Here is a 19,399-nt window from a genome sequence, read left to right as displayed (position 1 = left end):
GGCATATTGAGTGCAGCACTTTCACTGCATCATCTTTCAGGATTTGGAATAGCTCAACTGGAATTCCATCACCTCCACTAGCTTTGTTCGTAGTGATGCTTTCTAAGGCCCACGTGACTTCACATTCCAGGATGTCTGGCTCTAGGTCAGTGATCACACCATCGTGATTATCTGGGTCATGAAGATCTTTTTTGTACAGTTCTTCTGTGTATGCTTGCCATCTCTTCTTAATATCTTCTGCTTCTGTTAGGTCCATACCATTTCTGTCCTTTATCGAGCTCATCTTTGCATGAAATGTTCCTTTGGTATCTCTGATTTTCTTGAAGAGATCTCTAGTCTTTCCCATTCTGTTGTTTTCCTCTATTTCTTTGCATTGATCCTGAAGAAGGCTTTCTTATCTCTTCTTGCTATTCTTTGGAACTCTGCATTCAGATGCTTATATCTTTCCTTTTCTCCTTTGCTTTTCACTTCTCTTCTTTTCACAGCTATTTGTAAGGCCTCCCCAGACAGCCATTTTGCTTTTTTGCATTTCTTTTCTGTGGGAATGGTCTTGATCCCTGTCTCCTGTACAATGTCACAAACCTCATTCCATAGTTCATCAGGCACTCTATCTATCAGATCTAGGCCTTTAAATCTATTTCTCATTTCCACTGTATAATCATAAGGGATTTGATTTAGGTCATACCTGAATGGTCTAGTGGTTTTCCCTACTTTCTTCAATTTCAGTCTGAATTTGGCAATAAGGAGTTCATGGTCTGAGCCACAGTCAGCTCCTGGTCTTGTTTTTGCTGACTGTATAGAGCTTCTCCATCTTTGGCTGCAAAGAATATAATCGATCTGATTTCGGTGTTGACCATCTGGTGATGTCCATGTATAGAGTCTTCTCTTGTGTTGTTGGAAGAGGGTGTTTGTTATGACCAGTGCGTTTTCTTGGCAAAACTCTATTAGTCTTTGCCCTGCTTCATTCCGTATTCCAAGGCCAAATTTGCCTGTTACTCCAGGTGTTTCTTGACTTCCTACTTTTGCATTCCAGTCCCCTATAATGAAAAGGACATCTTTTTTGGGTGTTAGTTCTAAAAGGTCTTGTAGGTCTTCATAGAACCGTTCAACTTCAGCTTCTTCAGCATTACTGGTTGGGGCATACACTTGGATTACTGTGATATTGAATGGTTTGCCTTGGAAATGAACAGAGATCATTCTGTCGTTTTTGAGATTGCATCCAAGTACTGCATTTCGGACTCTTTTGTTGACCATGATGGCCACTCCATTTCTTCTGAGGGATTCCTGCCTGCAGTAGTAGATATAATGGTCATCTGAGTTAAATTCACCCATTCCAGTCCATTTCAGTTCGCTGATTCCTAGAATGTCGACATTCATTCTTGCCATCTCTTGTTTGACCACTTCCAATTTGCCTTGATTCATGGACCTGACATTCCAGGTTCCTATGCAATATTGCTCTTTACAGCCTCGGACCTTGCTTCTATCACCAGTCACATCCACAGCTGGGTATTCTTTTTGCTTTGGCTCCATCCCTTCATTCTTTCTGGAGTTATTTGTCCACTGATCTCCAGTAGCATATTGGGCACCTACTGACCTGGGGAATTTCTCTTTCAGTATCCTATCATTTTGCCTTTTCATACTGTTCATGGGGTTCTCAAGGCAAGAATACCGAAGTGGTTTGCCATTCCCTTCTCCAGTGGACCACATTCTGTAAGATCTCTCCACAATGACCCGCCCATCTTGGAATGCCCCACGGGCATGGCTTAGTTTCATTGAGTTAGACAAGGCTGTGGTCCTAGTGTGATTCGACTGACTAGATTTCTGTGAGTATGGTTTCAGTGTTTGCCCTCTGATGCCCTCTTGCAACACCTACCTTCTGAGACCCAACCAATGGCACAGTGGAGGCAAAAGAAACTTACATGACTCTTGAATGCTGTGAAAGAGGCAATGACCACAGATGAGCAGAAAACCAAAAACAATCTGCCAGAGTTCACTTCTTTAGAAGGAAGAAGGCAGATGGACCCAGAGCCAAGCCAAATTCAAGAAATCTAATCCTCATTCTGTGGGAAGAAATAGTCAGCTCAGAGAGCTCCTTTAATTCAACGATAGATTTATATAAAGTAGCAAGCCAGCAGGTGTTTAGGAACTCTGAAGGTTGAACATTCTCATGCTAAGAATTCAGTTTGGGAGCATTCTTCCTTTTCTTTCAGAAAGGTCAGGCATGTCATCTCAACATGTCCCTGGCAGTGGTAGCCTTACAAAGGGGTTGGGCTAGGTAATGTAGCCGTTTTTATATTACTAAATATGAAAGCACAGGTTGGTGTGTTATACAACAGTGAAAGAAAAGGAATGGCTGAGGCTTTAGTAACAAGCCCCATTTCAAGAAGCACCCAGGGTTTATGAGAGTTTTTTCACTGCAGAAAGGTAGAAAGAATGGAAGCAAAATTGCTGACACGCATTTGCAAAGGGGATGATTGCAACCTTAATCCAGGGAGTTGAACTGTAACCAGACTTTGTCTTTCTTCAACCTGACAGGGTGGAGAAGAACTTGCCTGCATTATCTTGCCATCCAGAAGAACTTGCTCGGGGTGGAACCAGATATGGACTTGGTATGTAAAAGTCTTTTATTGAACATGTGATCTGAATGCAATGTACAAAGTCCTGAGCCATGTGATATGGGAAATGCAACAAGGAACCAGAAACGTATTCTCCCTTCAGAGGGTTCCCTGGATAATGGGAAAGGAAGCATAAAAAACCTTAAAGCAAGACAGAAAGTGAAGTGTCACGAGAGCTGTGAGATAATAATGTAGTTCAAAGAAAAGTGTGAAAAAAAAAAAGAAAAGTGTGGCTCCCTTGGTCTGGAAGAATAAGTGAAAGGAAACTTCATGGAGGAGGAGGCAGTTGAGATGGGCAGGATTCGGAAGGCACATAGCCGTGGGAAGAAAGAACATCCCAGGCAGAGGAAACAAGCCAGGCTAAGGCTGAAAGCAGGAGATCCAGGAGGCAGACCCAGAACAGAGAATTTAGTTTGTTCATGATGCAGGATGCTTGCAGGTCAAACTTCTTTTAACAGTAACTTCTGTTACAGGCTTAGAAAGCATTCTGGGGCTGTCGTTCACTTTATTAGAGAAAGTTTTCTCAATAAGCCGGTTACCTGGGTGACCCTCTCTTGGCAATCCAAGTAGATGTTTTCAGACATGTAAAGCTACGTGGATGGAGCAGCCAGTGGGCCAGGCACCCCACTAAGGAAGTGTTTTGTGGAATAATATTTAGTGTTTACAACCAAATACCTGTCCTTGGCTCGTACAATATGAACAGTTCTGCAGGCTACAGAGAAACTCGTAAAATCCACGCTCCCTTCTTTATAGAACTTGCTAAGGCAGCCGTTTGATTTTAAGTGTTCAATGGAAGGTTAACAGTGTGTAATATTTGCACTGACACATCCATGCCTCATGCTTGATTTCACAATCCAGATGTGTTGAATCAACTTTTCTGATACGCGTGAACACTGTAATTTAAGAAAAAAAAAAAAAGAAGAAGAAGAAAAAGGAAGGAAAGAAGGGGGGTGGGGGGGAGGGAATGCTTTCCTTTTTGCCTCAAAGTGTCAATTTCTGCATTTCATAATTCTGTTGAATCCAGGAAGCATAGTGTGATGACTTGCCCAAAAAGGAAAGAAAGCACTTTCCTGCCAAACTGAATGTATAGATTTGGCTGTGATTTTTTTAAGCCACCTGGCAACATATTTCAAGTGCTCTCCTTTTGTGACTGTATCTTAGCTCCATCTATGTACAAATATGTGCTGAACTTGAATACAATAAAAAAGGGTGACTTTTTATTTCATCTGAATCACTAACATTTTCTGCCTTATGAAAAATGTACACTGCAATGTTGTGTTTGGCCCAGGTTACTAAAAAAGAGATCTTTCTTCAGGAGAAGCTGACCTTGTTCCCATTGTTTTCTCAGCATGTTTTCAGCATCGGCACATTGATTATGCTGTCATTAGCCAGAATACTGAGACAGGAAAGAGATCTATTAGATCATCAGAGTCCATTCCTGGAGCAGGCCTAGGTCTCCTGGGAGAGACAGACACATCATCTTACAACACTCTAGAGGTGTCTAAAATGTTTCCCTCTACCGTTTTTTATTTTTCAGTGTTTCTGAAATAACTCCCAGAGACTGTTCAAGAAACAATGACATGGCTAAATTTAGGTCAGTGGTTCTCAACTCGGGGCATGTTGGGTCCCCAGGAGACATTTGGCAATATCTGGAGACCTTTTTCATTGTCACAACTCAGGAGAGGGTGGGGTGCTACCGGCATCCAGTGGGTTCAGGCCAGGGCTGCGGCTAAGCATCCTACATTGCACAAGTCAGCCTCACAGCAATGAAGAATTATCCGGCCTCAACTGTCAGTAGTCCCCAAGTTGAGAAACTCTGCTTTAGGTCTTTTTCTAACTCTTTTTCCTAAAGTTTAGCTATTCACTCAGCTCCAAACAAAGCAGAGTTGCTTGACTATATGGCACCAATGAACATATGCTATTCCAGAATAAACTATTTCAAATGAAATTCTTACTAACTCTGGTTCTTTTTCAGAACATAAGCAAGTATTAACAATCATAGAGAGAAAACAAAAGCCCCTTTTCTAGTTATTTCAAGAGTTAGACTGTGGGGACTTCTCTGGTGGTCCAGTGGCAAAGACTCTGTGCTCCCAAAGCAGGGGGCCTGGGTTCAGTCCCTGGTCAGGGAACTAGATCCCACATGCCAGAACTAAGACAGATAAATAAGTAAGTACTAGGAGTTTTAGACTGTGTCAAATTTTGAAAGACTCCAGATCCAGTAAGTAACATTCCAGAGACTTTAGGAAAAGGAACTGTTATAGGCTTAAGGAAAAAGAAACCACCATATTTTCCTAAACCATTAGTATCTTACTGTTCATTAGACGCTTATATTTTTCTTTCTACACGTTCTTCAGAGTTTTATAGGCAGAGTAGATCTTTAAACTCAAAGCTAGTGGAGGTGATAGAATTCCAGTTGAGCTATTCCAAATCCTGAAAGATGATGCGGTGAAAGTGCTGCACTCAATATGCCAGCAAATTTGGAAAACTCAGCAGTGGCCACAGGACTGGAAAAGGTCAGTTTTCATTCCAATCCCAAAGAAAGGCAATGCCAAAGAATGCTCAAACTACCGCACAATTGCACTCATCTCACACGCTAGTAAAGTAATGCTCAAAATTCTCCAAGCCAGGCTTCAGCAATATGTGAACCGTGAACTTCCTGATGTTCAAGCTGGTTTTAGAAAAGGCAGAGGAACCAGAGATCAAATTGCCAACATCCGCTGGATCATGGAAAAAGTAAGAGAGTTCCAGAAAAACATCTATTTCTGCTTTATTGACTATGCCAAAGCCTTTGACTGTGTGGATCACAATAAACTGTGGAAAATTCTGAAAGAGATGGGAATACCAGACCACCTGATCTGCCTCTTGAGAAATTTGTATGCAGGTCAGGAAGCAACAGTTAGAACTGGACATGGAACAACAGACTAGTTCCAGATAGGAAAAGGAGTACGTCAAGGCTGTATATTGTTACCCTGCTTATTTAACTTATATGCAGAGTACATCATGAGAAACGCTGGACTGGAAGAAACACAAGCTGGAATCAAGATTGCGGGGAGAAATATCAATAACCTCAGATATGCAGATGACACCACCCTTATGGCAGAAAGTAAAGAGGAACTCAAAAGCCTCTGATGAAAGTGAAAGTGGAGAGAAAAAGTTGGCTTAAAGCTCAACATTCAGAAAACAAAGATCATGGCATCCGGTCCCATCACTTCATGGGAAATAGATGGGGAAACAGTGGAAACAGTGTCAGACTTTATTTTTCTGGGCTCCAAAATCACTGCAGATGGTGACTGCAGCCATGAAATTAAAGGATGCTTACTCCTTGAAAGGAAAGTTATGACCAACCTAGATAACATATTCAAAAGCAGAGACATTACTTTGCCAACAAAGCTTCGTCTAGTCAAGGCTATGGTTTTTCCTGTGGTCATGTATGGATGTGAGAGTTGGACTGTGAAGAAGGCTGAGTGCCGAAGAACTGATGCTTTTGAACTGTGGTGTTGGAGAAGACTCTTGAGAGTCCCTTGGACTGCAGGGAGATCCAACCAGTCCATTCTGAAAGAGATCAGCCCTGGGATTTCTTTGGAAGGAATGATGCTAAAGCTGAAACTCCAGTACTTTGGCCACCTCATGCGAAGAGTTGACTCATTGGAAAAGACTCTGCTGCTGGGAAGGATTGGGGGCAGGAGGAGAAGGGGACGACAGAGGATGAGATGGCTGGATGGCATCACTGACTCGATGGACGTGAGTCTGGGTGAACTCCGGGAGTTGGTGATGGACAGGGAGGCCTGGAGTGCTGCGATTCATGCAGTCGCATGAAGAGTCGGACACGACTGAGTGACTGATCTGATCTGATCTGATCTTAGGTGAAAAACATTTAGTAAAAAAACAAACAGCTCGGAGTACTCAACAAATACCCTCCTGCCCTCACCCCAAATCATATCCATCATCCATTCTTTTCTAGGAAGTTTAGAAAGGAAGAGCTTCCCTGGTGGCTCAGATTGTAAAGAAACCGCCTGCATTGCAGGAGAACCAGGTTCAATCCCTGGGTCGGGAAGATCCCCTGGAAAAGTGAATGGCTACCCTCTCCAGTATTCTTGCCTGGAAAATTCCATGGACAGAAGAGCCTGGCAGGCCATAATCCATGGGGGTCACAAAGCACCGGACATGAAAAAGCAACTAACACTCTCACTTTCATCGAAAGGAAAAGAGAATATAAGGTAGAATGCAGGGCTAGACTAAGGACAAGGTAAGGAAAGGAAAGGAGAGAGAGAAACCAAAGTTTTGTTTCTGCAGGTTCAAAAGGACCTTGGCTGACAGAAACTTCCTGGGGGGTTGTTCAACCCCCAACTTGCTGTGCATTTTAATACTGACCTTGGTCTCACTTGAAATGTATATTTTAATAGTTCAGGTCAGGGAAGGTGATAAAGGGGAAAACGGGATGAAACATTTAAAACAGTTATGAATTGTTACCAAAATACCAGCATCAGAAAAACAAGCAGTATTAGAAATATATTGGCTTCACGTTCTCCCATATCATAATATTTGCTTGCTTTGAGTTTCTAGGTTTGAATCTAATCTGAGTGAAAATTTTCAAAGACCAAAGGAGTTGTTACAAATTCCAGATTAGCTCAGAAGCTTTGCAAGTGTGAGAAGCAAGCTGTATCCACTGCAAATCCTTGTTAAAAACCTGGGGTTTTGTTAGCTCATTGGTTTCAGTAGCAGAACGCCACGTATGCGTTTGAAGTATGACAGCTGTTTACGCTTGGCCTATGAAGCAACCATCCCTTCTTCGAAACTGTGCCTTGACTCTGACCTTCTTCCTTCTCCCCTGTCTCAAACAGACTCAAGGTTGAAATTTTGTGTGCTATTAGGCTAAATTAAATTAAAATCTGTCACTTGTGTTCAGATACAACTCTGTTACATCTCCTAATGAACTGTGTCCCATCTTCTGGCATTTCCTAGGGTACTTAGGAGAAGGGGGAAATTAAGGCTTAGTAGGGACTTCATGGTGCTAGTTCATATGTGAAGCATCTTTACAAAGCACTCAGTCTAGAATCTTCATTCTTTCTTGTTATTAAAATCAGTCGCCCACACTCCTCCCTACTAAATGAGGCTGTCCAGGAGAACTCAAGCACGAAATCTTCACAGTCATAGCAAAACTAGGAACTGATAAATCCGCTCTTTTCTCTCTAAACCAGGAATACATTTAATAAGCTCTTTTGCTTTCCTTTTATTTTTATTGAATTTGTACAAATTTCAATAGTCACATAATCTCATGACAAATGAAAAAATGTCTACCACACTAAATGGTAGTGAAAACAGTTTCCTTTCTCAGCTTACCCAACCTCCAGCCCCATTGCTCAGAAACAAGCACTATTAATAATTCTTCATGTGTTCTCTTAGAAATGTTCAGAGAATAGAGAAAAAAAAATTTTTTTTCTGTGCCCCAATTCCCTTTTTTTTTTTCTTTTTATTGGAGTTCACAGTACTTTATATCACCACTAAATCTTAACCAGGCCAATCCCATAAATATCTCAGGCAATTCCAAGTAAATTAGAACAAGAATTAAGGAAAATAATCTCTGAATATTAGTAACAGACATTAAATAACATTTACCCCAGCCTTCAGCGATTCTTTGTCTGTTTACCTGCTTTTAATTCGAGCCCCCAAGTTCATTTTGAGTTCTGTAGCTGTTTTTCTTTCATTACAAGAAGGGTTCCATTTAGTGAAATTAATTGGAGACTTAAACTAACATTGATCCTGCAAATCCATGGAGAGAGTGTGAAACTAGGGTATTCATTAGAGATCCCACAGACCTGCTCTGATAGCCTTGAATATCTCGTTGCTTCAAACTGCTTTACTCTCACTATTTCCTTTATTTATTTTTTTATGGCTGCACTGGGTCTTCACTGTCACTGCTGCGTGCAGGTTTTCTCTAGTTGTGTCAAGCAACGGCTACTCTCTATATCTATGCACTTACTCTCTAGCCTATGCATGTGGTGCATAGACTTCTCATTGCAGTGGCTTCTCTTATTGCAGAGACAGGCTCTAGAGCACAGGCTCAGTAGTTGTGACACACGAGTTTAGTTGCCCTGCAGCATGTAGAACATTCTCACTGCCTGCGTGCCTACTCAGTCGCTTAGTCATGTCCGACTCTTTGCAGCTCCTCTGTTCATGGGATTCCCCAGGCATGAATTCATGTGTGGGTTGCCATTTCCTTCTCCAGAGGATCTTCCAGACCCAAGGATCGAACCTGTGTACCCTGCACTGGCAGGCAGATTCTTAACCACTGGACCCCCCACCCTCACCCCAGGAAGTCTCTCACTATTCCCTTTAAATCTTAAAACAGGAATGCAGCACTCCCCTGGCCTGTCTTCCTGGCTGATTTCCTGCTCTCCCTGGATGTATCTTGAACACTCGATGTTTTTGATACACGTTCCACTGCTGTATCTAGGTTTGCCTCCAGCCTCTTTATGGAGTCATCTGGCCCCTGGATTGGTTTTAGGGAAACTCACCAACTTCGCCTGGGACATTAAGAGGCTCTGCTAGGTGACAGATCCCATCTTCCTATTACCTACGGGGCACTCTCTGGCTTCCTGTCCACTTGGAACTGAAGCTCCGCCTGGGTCATTTCCCCATGAGCCTGTGACGTTTCACCCTTCTGGTGACGTTTCAGTTGGTAACACGCCCCCTCTGGCTCCAGCCTGAGGCCTTGTAGCATATATCCTCGGGGATGGGAGGCGTGTGAGAGAAAGTTTTTCTCTTTCTTTCTTTCTGGCTCTGCTGGGTCTTCGTTGCTGTGTGCAGGTTTTCTCTAGTTGCTGCGAGCAGGGGCTTCTCTTCATTGGGGTGCGCGGGCTTCTCATTGCTGTAACTTCTTTTGTTGCAAAGCACAAGCTCCAGGTGCAGAGGCTTCGGTAGTTGTAGCACCTGGGCTTAGTTGCTCCTCGGCACGTGGAATCCTCTGGGATCAAGGTAGAAACCCATGTCTCCTGCACTGACAGGTGGATTCTTAACCACTGGGCCCCCCAGGGAAGTCCTTTTTTCTTTTCTTAAATGCAAGTCAACCCAGAGTTTTAAACCCCAGTTGGCTCAGCTGGTAAAGAATCCACCTGCAATGAGGGAGACCTGGGTTCAATCCCTGGGTTTGGAAGATCCCCTGAAGAGGGGAAAGGCTACCCACTCCAGTATTCTGGCCTAGAGAATTCCATGGACTGTAGTCCATGGGGTCGCAAAGAGTTGGACACCACTAAGCAACTTTCACTTTCACTTTATGACACAGTTAATAGAAACAAAACAATAGATTTGCAGAAAGAGAGAGGAATAAGTCAAAGCCACAGCATGAGGGAAGGCTGACAGGGGGATTGGGATGGATTTTATTATTAGCTTCATCACCCAATCAGAACAACCTGAGTTTTGCTCAGGACAACTCTCAGGTTCTCAGGAGCAGCTAAACCTCCAGGATGGGGGGAGGACCTGGCTGGTGTGTAGCCAATCCCATCCCCCTCTGCTGGGAGCTAGTTCAGTGATGGGCTTGGGAGCTGATGGGATGAAAGGAGAGGTTTTCTGGGGCAATCTGCCGTGTCCTCCCTCTAAGGAGAAAGCGAGAGAAGGAGAGGGTCTTTTCTGCCAGAACTTCTCAATATTCTCCTACAGATGAACTCAGACCCCAGGGGAAAACAGAGCCCCTGGAAATGGAACTCGAGCTTGTGGATTCGGTCAGCCCTGACTGTGTCCTGTGAATGTTCCAGCTGTGGGAGCCAAGAGGGTTTCTCGTTGTGTCAATATAAGCCAGTTGAATTCAGTGTGTGTTACTGGACACCGAAAGCGTTCTATTTACATGATACAAATAGAGGAAAGCCAGCATCAAAGGAACAAAAACAGAATTTCTACCCCACAAACCATATTTTGTCCTCCTGGGCAAAGTAACTACTTTGGAGAAAAGCACGTTGTGGGTACTTTTTAATACCCTTATGGTTTCTTTGAATTTCTGTGACTTGTATTTGTTTTGGCCTGTTTTGTTTTCTTTATGAAATGAAGATCCAAGTTGTGTGGGTTTTGTCTTCCTTCTTTTTAGTGTTGAACCCTAGGATAACAGTTAAATGTGTGTGTGTGTGTGTGTATCAGTAAGAACAATAATTGCATTTAAACCATTGGACTAAGTATGGGGGTTACAGGAAGAGGTACAATGAAAGATGAATAACTTGGTCCTAGGAAGATATTCTCAAACTGGTTCTGTCCCCAGAGAATCATGGAGAAAGAGCAGTTAATGTAATTCTGACAATAGTTTTGAGCACAGGTGACCTTTAACCTAAGTCTTGGAGCTTTTTTTAAATAAAGGAAATTCAAACATTAAAAATACAGAAAATTATGCACTAAGCACTTGTGTACTCAACACATTTTTTGAATAAATATTAACAGTGCCATTTTGACTTTAGATTCATTTCTAAAATTAATTTTTAAATGTTGAGATAATTGTGGACTCAAATGGCAACCCACTCCCATACTCTTGCCTGGAAAATCCCGTGGGCAAAGAAGCCTGGTAGGCTGCAGTCCATGGGGTCGCTAAGAGTCGGACACGACTAAGCGACTTCACTTTCACTTTTCACTTTCATGCATTGGAGAAGGAGATGGCAACCCACTCCAGTGTTCTTGCCTGGAGAATCCCAGGGACAGGGGAGCCTGGTGGGCTGCCGTCTATGGGGTCGCACAGAGTCAGACACGACTGAATCAACTTAGCAGCAGCAGCAGCACACAGTTTTAAGAAATAATACAGAGATTGATGGGGTAAGTTACATATTAAGTTTTTTTTCCCTGTGCATTTATGTATTTTTAATTGGAGGATAATTGCTTTACAATGCTGTGATGGTGTCTGCTGTACCTCAGTGTGAATCAGCCATAAGGATATATATATCTATTCCCTCCCTCCTTCTTGAGCCACCGTCCTCTAACCTCAATTCCTCCCTTCTAGGTCATTAGAGAGCTCCAGGCTGGGCTCCTTGTGTTGCATAGCAGCTTCCTGCTACTTATCTATTTTATACATAATACTGTATATATATCAATGCTACTTTCTCAGTTTTTCCTAGCCTCTCCTTCCCCCATTGTGTCCACAAATAATCCATTGTCTACGTCTGCATCTCCATTTCTTCTCTGTAAATAAGTTCATCAGTACTGTTTTTCTAGATCCCCTATATATGCGTTAATATAAGATATTTGTTTTTCTCTTACTTCACTCTGTATAACAGGCTGTAAGCTTTGGTAATGACCAGGGAGATTGGTGAAGAATTCCAGTCCCCCAGTTGGATGTCTCTATGTAAAGGGAAACTGTGAGAAGTTATAAGATGCCTTGTTTTAACAGCTACACGGCAGACTTCCCTGGTAGTCCAGTAGCTAAGACTCTGTGCTCCCAATGCAGGGGGGCTCGGTTTGATCCCTGCTCAAGGAACTAGATCCCACATGATACAGCCAAGACCTGGTGCCAATAAAAAAGTAAAATTTAAAAAAAAAAAATGCCTTTTCCCTTTCCTTGAAAAAAAATAAAGGTTATCTGACACCTTTAATAAGAAATAAATTCAAAATTAAAAAAAGAAGAAATAGTACCAAGAGGTCCCCTGTAGTATTCCCCCATTTTTCCCAATGCTAACATCTTATAGATGTAGGTAATAACAGTATCAGGACCAAGACACTGACTTTGATACAATCAAGATACTGAACATTTCCATCCCCCAAAGGATCCCTCATGGCATCCTATTATAGCCACGCTAATATCTCTCCCTCTAGGACCCTCTCCTTAAGTCCTGGAAACCACTAGTCTGTTCTCCATTTCTATACTTTTATCATTCATAAATGTTTTATAAATGGAATGATACAGCATGCAACCTTTGGCATTTGCTTTTTCACTGAGCATAATTCCCTGGAGATTCATCAAGCTTTTGTGTGTGTTAATAGTTCATTTCTTTTCATTGCTGAGTAGTAATCCATGGTACGGATCTGCCACAGTTTGCTTAACCATTCATCCACAGAAGGACATTTGGATTGTTTTTTGGTTATTACTAATAAACATTATTATTATTGCTACAAATATCCATGCATAGTTTTTTTGTATGAACATAAGTCTTTATTTCTCTGGGGGAAAAGGCTCAGGACTGCAATTGCTAGGTCCTAATGCTAGAATGTTTAATTTTTTAAGAAACTGCCAAACTGTTTTCTAAAGAGGCTATACCATTCCATATATCCACCTGTAGTGAATGAGCGATCTGCAATTCACTCCAGCATCTTGAGTTGTCACAATTTTGTAGTTTAGCCATTCTATTAGATGTCTAGTGATATCTCATCGTATTTGTTTTTTTTTTTTTTTGACTGAAGTAGAGTTAATTTACAGCATTGTGTTAGTTTCAAGTGTACAACTAAGTGATTCAGTTATACAGGTATATATGTTATTTTCCAGATTCTTTTCCATTATACAAGATATTAAGTATAGTTCCTTGTCCTATAATGGGAGAGTCTTGTTGTTCGCCTGTTATATATATAGTAGCAGGTGTAAATTAATCCCAAACTCCTAATTCTCATTGTGATTTTGATTTGCATTTCATTCATGACTGATGATGCTGAACTCTTTTTCATCTGCTTATTTGCCAGCTGAATATCCTCTTTTGTGAACTGTCTCTTCCAGTCTTTTGCCTGTTCTTTAATTGGATTGTTTTTTGCTTGTGTGTTTGTTTTGCTCTTGAGTTCTGAGAGCTGTTAACATAGTCTATATACCAATCCTTTGTCAGATATACTGTTTGTGAATATTTTCCCTCATTCTGTAGTTTGTGTTTTTATCTTCTTAACAGGGTCTTCTGGGGAGAAAGAGTCTTTAATTATATGAAGTCTGGTGTATCCATTTTTAAGTATTTATTTTATTTATTCATTCCACCGCTCTGGGTCTTAGTTGCAGCACATGGGATCTTCAGTCTTTGTTGCGGTATGTGGGATCCTTAGTTGCAGTATTCGAATTCTTAGTTGAGGCATGTGGGATCTGGTTTGCTGACTAGGAATCAACCTCAGTGCCCCCTGCTATGGGAGCATGGAGTCTTAGCCACTAGACCACCAGGGAACCCTGATATATCATTTTTCATTTTCAGGGATTATTCTTTTGCTATCAAATTTAAGAATGCCTTATCTACCCCTAGATCCGGAAGATTTTGTTCTGTTTTCTTTAAATTTTTTTATAGTTTTATGTTTTGCAATATGTCCATGATCCATCTTGCGTCAGTTTTTTATAAGGTTCGAGACCTTAGGTGGGTTTCATAATATGGCCTATAGATGGTCATCCATGTGCTCCAGCATTGTTTGTTGAAATGGCTGTATTTCCTGCATTGTACCTTTATCAGACGTCAGTCGGGCATATTTGCATGGGTCTATTTCTGGGTATTTTATTCTGTTCCTTTGATCAATGTGTATATCCTTCCACAAATACCACACAGTCTTGATTACTATAGCTCTAAAATCAGCCTTACTATCAGCTAGGTTCCTTTCTCCTACTGTATTCTTCTTTTTCAAATTATTTCAGCTGTTCTAGTTCCTTTCCCTTTCCATATAAATTTTAGAATAATCTTGCCTATATCTATAAAAAATATATATATAAAAAATAAATATTGCTGGGAATTTGATAGGAATTGTTTTAAAACAATATATAAATTTGGGGAGAATTGATATCATTATCTTCTTTTAAAATCATATTTGTTTATTTGCTTATATTTTGGACACACCATGAAGCTTGTGGGATCTTAATTCCCCAATCAGGAACTGAATCCAAGCCCTTGGCAGTGAAAGTACAGAGTCTTAACCGCTGTACCTCCAAGGAATTCTCCATTATTATCTTAAGTATTCCAATCCATATACACAGTGCACCTCTCTTTTTTTTCTTAGAGTTTTAAAATTTTCTTTCATTGGCTTTGTGATTTTCAGCATACAAGATTTATACATGTTTTGCTAGATTTACATTTAAGTATTTCATTTTTTTAAGCTATTGTATCTCAGTGTCCATGTTTTCATTGCTTGTATGCTGCTGCTGCTGCTGCTAAGTCACTTCAATCGTGTCCAACTCTGTGCGACCCCATACGGAAACCCACCAGGCTCCCCCATCCCTGGGATTCTCCAGGCAAGAACACTGGAGTGGGGTGCCATTTCCTTCTCCAGTGCAGGAAAGTGAAAAGCGAAAGTGAAGTCGCTCAGTCATGTCCGACTCTTAGCGACCCCATGGACTGCAGCCTACCAGGCTCCTCCGTCCATGGGATTTTCCAGGCAAGAGTACTGGAGTGGGGTGCCATTGCCTTCTCCCATTGCTTGTATATGGAAACACAATTCATTGTTGTAGGTTTATCTTGCATCACATGGCCTTTCACTCACCACTGCCAGGAGGAATTTTTGCTTTTTTTCCCCCCTGTGATTTTCTACATAGACAATCATATAATCTTCATAGGGACAAATTTTGGTACATTGTATTTCCATTTTCATTCGCATCAACATTTTTTTTTAATTTTCCTTAGAGACTTTAACCCATGGGTTATCTACCATTACACTGTTTAGTTTCCAAAAGTTTCAAGCTTTTCATATTATCTTTCTATTTTTGACTGCTAGTTTGATTCCATTGTGGTTGGAAAACACATTTTGTTTAATTTTGATTCTGTCAAATGTTTTGAGGTCTGTTTTGTGGCCCAGGATATGACCTGTCTTGGTATATGTTCCATTGGTACTTGGAAAGAATGTGTATTCTGATGTTTTTAGGTAGAGTGTTCTATAAATATCTGTTTGCTTCTGTTGGATGTTGACGTTGAGTTCTACATCACTGCTGATTTTCTGTTTGGTTGTTCTATCAATTGTCGAGGGTGTTGAAGTCTCCAACCATAACTGTGGATTGTCCATTCCTTCTCTTAGTTCTAACACTTTTGGCATCACCTATTTTGCAGCTCTTTTGCTTGGTGTGTATATATTTAGGAATGTTCACTAAGTTTTCCTGGTGAATTGGTCTTCCCCTTTACTTTTAACTATATAATACCCTCTTTATCTCTAGTGATGTTCTTTGCTCTGAAGTCTACTTCCTGTGGTATTGCCATAGCCACTCCTGCTTTTCTTTGACTAATCTTTACATGGTGTGTTCTTTCCATCCTTCTATTTTCAGTGCGTGTATCATTATATTTGAAGTAAGTTTCTTGTAAGAGCATGTAGTTGGGTCATGTTTCTTAATACAAACTACCACACTCTATCTAAGTTGTTGTATTTAGGCCATTAATTAATAAGGTAGGGATTAAATCTGGCATTTTGTGGTCATTTTTTGACTCTTCTGTTTTTGTTTTCTTTTTTCTATCTTTATGTGGGTTACCTGAATATTTTTTAGAATCCCAGTTTGATTTATCCATATTTCTTTGAGTATATCTCTCTTTTAAGCCTTTTAAAAGTTTCTCTAGGGGTTACATTATATATGAAAACCTATCACCGTCTACTGGTGTTGTCATCTAACCCATATGAACAAAGTGGAGAACCCCAACCTCCTTTTACATCCATTTCACTCCCTGTTTACGTTATTATCTTAAATATTGCCTCTATATGCATTAAGAACCATATTAGACAGTGTTATAATTTTTGCTTATTCTGAAAAGCGTAATTTAGAAAGGGAAAGCGGGCTGCTCGCTGGCTAAGCTCTGTCCGGCGCCTCGGATCCGTGTCCATCGTTTGCACCGTCAGGTCGCTCGTCAGACCCCCAGCTGCCAAGATGGTGAAGCAGATTGAGAGCGAGTACGCTTTTCAGGAAGCCTTGAACAGTGCAGGAGAGAAACTCGTAGTAGTCGACTTCTCAGCCACGTGGTGTGGGCCTTGCAAAATGATCAAGCCTTTCTTTCATTCTCTCTCTGAAAAGTATTCCAACGTGGTGTTCCTCGAAGTAGATGTGGATGACTGTCAGGATGTTGCTGCAGAGTGTGAAGTCAAATGCATGCCAACCTTCCAGTTTTTTAAAAAGGGACAGAAGGTGGGTGAATTTTCTGGAGCTAATAAAGAAAAACTTGAAGCCACCATTAATGAATTAATCTAATCATGTTTTCTGAAGACATGACCAGCCATTGGCTGTTTAAACTTGTAATTTTTTTTTTTATTTACACAAAGGAAAGATCAAGTATGAAGATTATATACCTTACTGCCATCTGATAAGTGACAATAAAATATTAACTCTACACTTTAAAAAAAAAAAAAGAAAGAAAACTCAAGAGGATAGGTCAAGCCTGTTTTTTTCAATCCATAGTTTTGTTTACGATGTTCTTTCTTCCTTAAGCGCCAAGGTCCCTATTTTTATCATTTTCTCCCTGTAGTCATCCTTGAGGGTAGGTCTGCTGGCAACTATGTCTCTTAGATTTCTTTCATCTGAGGATGTCTTGATTTCCCCTTTATTTCTGAAGGATATTTTTGATAGATATAGGACTTGGGATTGACAGTTCTTTTCTTTCAACACTTGAAAAACATTGTGCCTCTTCCTTCTGTCTTCCGTGGTGTCTGGTGACAAATATCCTGCCTTGAAATTACACATCGCCTACAGGTATTGTGTCATTTTTCTCTGGCTGCTTTCAAGACTTTTTTCTTCATCTTTAGTTTTAAAAAGCTTAATTATAATGCACCATGGATTTCTTTGGGTCTATCCTATTTGGGATTCAGTCAGCTTCTTGAATCAGTGGGTTTATGTTCCTTGCCAAATTTGGAGAGTTTTCAGCTACTGTTTCTTCAAGTATTTTTCAGCCCTGCTTTCTTTCTCCTTTCCTTCCAGGACTCCAGTGACGTGAGTGTAGAATCTTTTGTTATAGTTCCAAAGGATCCTTAGGTTCTGTTCATTCATTTTTCAATCTATTTTGTCTCTGTTATTCAAATTGGATCATTTCTTTCTCTATCTTCATTTTATTTTGCCTTCACTAGGTCTTTGCCGAGCATGCAGGCTTTCTCTAGGGTTCCCTTGTTGCAGTACATGGGCTCTAGAGCACGTGGGCTCAGCAGTTGTATGCGCAGGCTTAGTTGCTATGCAGTATGTGGGATCTTAGTTCCCCAACCAGGGATCAAACTTGCATCACCTGGATGCAAGGTGGATTCTTAACCACCAGACTACCAGGGAAGTCCTAAATTTGGTCATTTCTGTGTTCAAATGTACAGTTCACTGATTTTTTTTTTCCCTCTAATTCCTCCATTCTGTGGTTAAATCCATGGACTTGAGATTTTTAAAACAATTTTCAATCATTGCAGTTTTCCCTTCTAGAAATGTTATTTGATTTTCATTTATCTTTTCTAAATCTGAAAATGTCTGTTTCTTTCTTGAGGCTCTCTTTGTTCTCATTTGCTTCATGTGTGTTAGTAATTGCTTGCTGTTGCTCGGTATGATGAGAAGTTTCCTATCAGACTTTTTGTGTTATGTTGTGAAGCTCTGGATCTCATATCAACCTTCTGCTTTAGCAGACTTTCTGTGACACTGGTAAGGCAAGGGAAGGGGGGATGCCACCTCACTGTGCCAAGTGGAGACAACAGTCCGGGTTCCCCATTAGGTTTGCACTGATACCTGAGAGAGGGGTATTACTGCTGGTCACAGGTGGGGTTCTGGCTCCACCAACTCTTCACGGGATTGTGGGGGGAGGAGTGGCTTATGACTGCTGGGCTGGTGTGTAAGTCCTGACTCCCTACTTGGCCTTCTCTGACACCATGCCAATGGGTTCTGGGCATGTGGTTACAGGCTCACAAGGATTGGTGTCTAAACTCCCTACTCAATCTTTACTGCCTGGAAATGGGTGGAGATGAGAGTACAGTTTTCAATATGGAGCTTGGCTGGGGTAGAGCAGTTATTGTCTAAATGTATTACATTTTGTTAGGCTGTCCCTTTGCAGGTCCTTTAGCTGGAGAAGATTTTGTTGGTTTTTTTTTTTTTTTTTTTTCCTATGCTTGTTGGCATTTCCAGGTTAACAACTACTTCAATTCTGTCTGCTTCTATATGCAACAGAAAAAAACCCAGAGAACGTACCACCCTGTTATTCCTTGGGCCCTGAGATTCTTAGCAGTTCTGCCTTCTCCTTAGCTTTCAGAGTCTTTTTATGTTTGTTTTACATATAATTTCTAGGGTTTTTAGTTATACTCAGTGAGGGGATTAGGGATAATTACATATACCCCAAACTCTAAGATTCATTAGTCTTAAGGAAATAAAATGTTGTGGTTCTTGTTCAACATTTCTTTGTAAATCTTACATAATCTTATGATCTTTTCTCCTACTTAATGTATCTATCATATTTGTTTTTATTTTCGCATAGTGGCATTTTTAATGGTTTGAAGGTTTTCATGTCATATCTAACACAAAAATGAATCCAACAGTGGTCATAGGCTTAAATGTAAAACATGAATTTGTAAAACTTTTTGAAAACAACACATTAGTCAATGTGTTCTTAGATATGATGCAAATAGTAATGATCCTCATAAGAAAAAAATTAATAAATTGGACTTCATCAACATTAACAGGTTTTGTCCTCTGAAAGACATCTTTAGGAGGATGAACAGAAAATCATACATCTGACAAAAGATTTCTATATAGACTATATGGTGAAAGTGAAAGTGTTAGTCACTAAGTTATGTCCAAATCTTTGTGACCCCATGGTCTGTAACCCACCAGGCTCCTCTGTCCATGGAATTCTCCAGGCAAGAATACTGGAGTTGGTTGCCATTGCCATTTCCTTCTCCAGGGGATCTTCCCTATCCATGGATCGAACTGGATCTCCTCCATTGCA

General features: G+C 40.8%; 1 protein-coding gene across 1 annotated transcript; it reads left to right on the top strand.

Annotated features, from left to right (window-relative positions):
• Positions 1 to 16,299: 16,299 nt before the first annotated feature.
• LOC123465472 (thioredoxin-like) lies at positions 16,300 to 16,834 on the top strand. Its single transcript, XM_045164613.1, has one exon. It carries the CDS (start codon positions 16,372 to 16,374, stop codon positions 16,687 to 16,689), a length of 318 nt encoding a protein of 105 aa, XP_045020548.1. The 5' UTR covers positions 16,300 to 16,371; the 3' UTR covers positions 16,690 to 16,834.
• Positions 16,835 to 19,399: the final 2,565 nt, after the last annotated feature.

Source organism: Bubalus bubalis, chromosome 2 (assembly GCF_019923935.1).
Source record: "Bubalus bubalis isolate 160015118507 breed Murrah chromosome 2, NDDB_SH_1, whole genome shotgun sequence".
NCBI lineage: Eukaryota > Metazoa > Chordata > Mammalia > Artiodactyla > Bovidae > Bubalus > Bubalus bubalis.
The sequence above is the reverse complement of the archived record's forward strand: the minus strand, read 5'-3'. Positions and strand labels throughout refer to the sequence as shown.

Bases quoted from the DNA above. Each gene is read 5' to 3' on its own strand.
- LOC123465472 (XM_045164613.1), top strand. From the start codon at position 16,372: ATGGTGAAGCAGATTGAGAGCGAGTACGCTTTTCAGGAAGCCTTGAAC.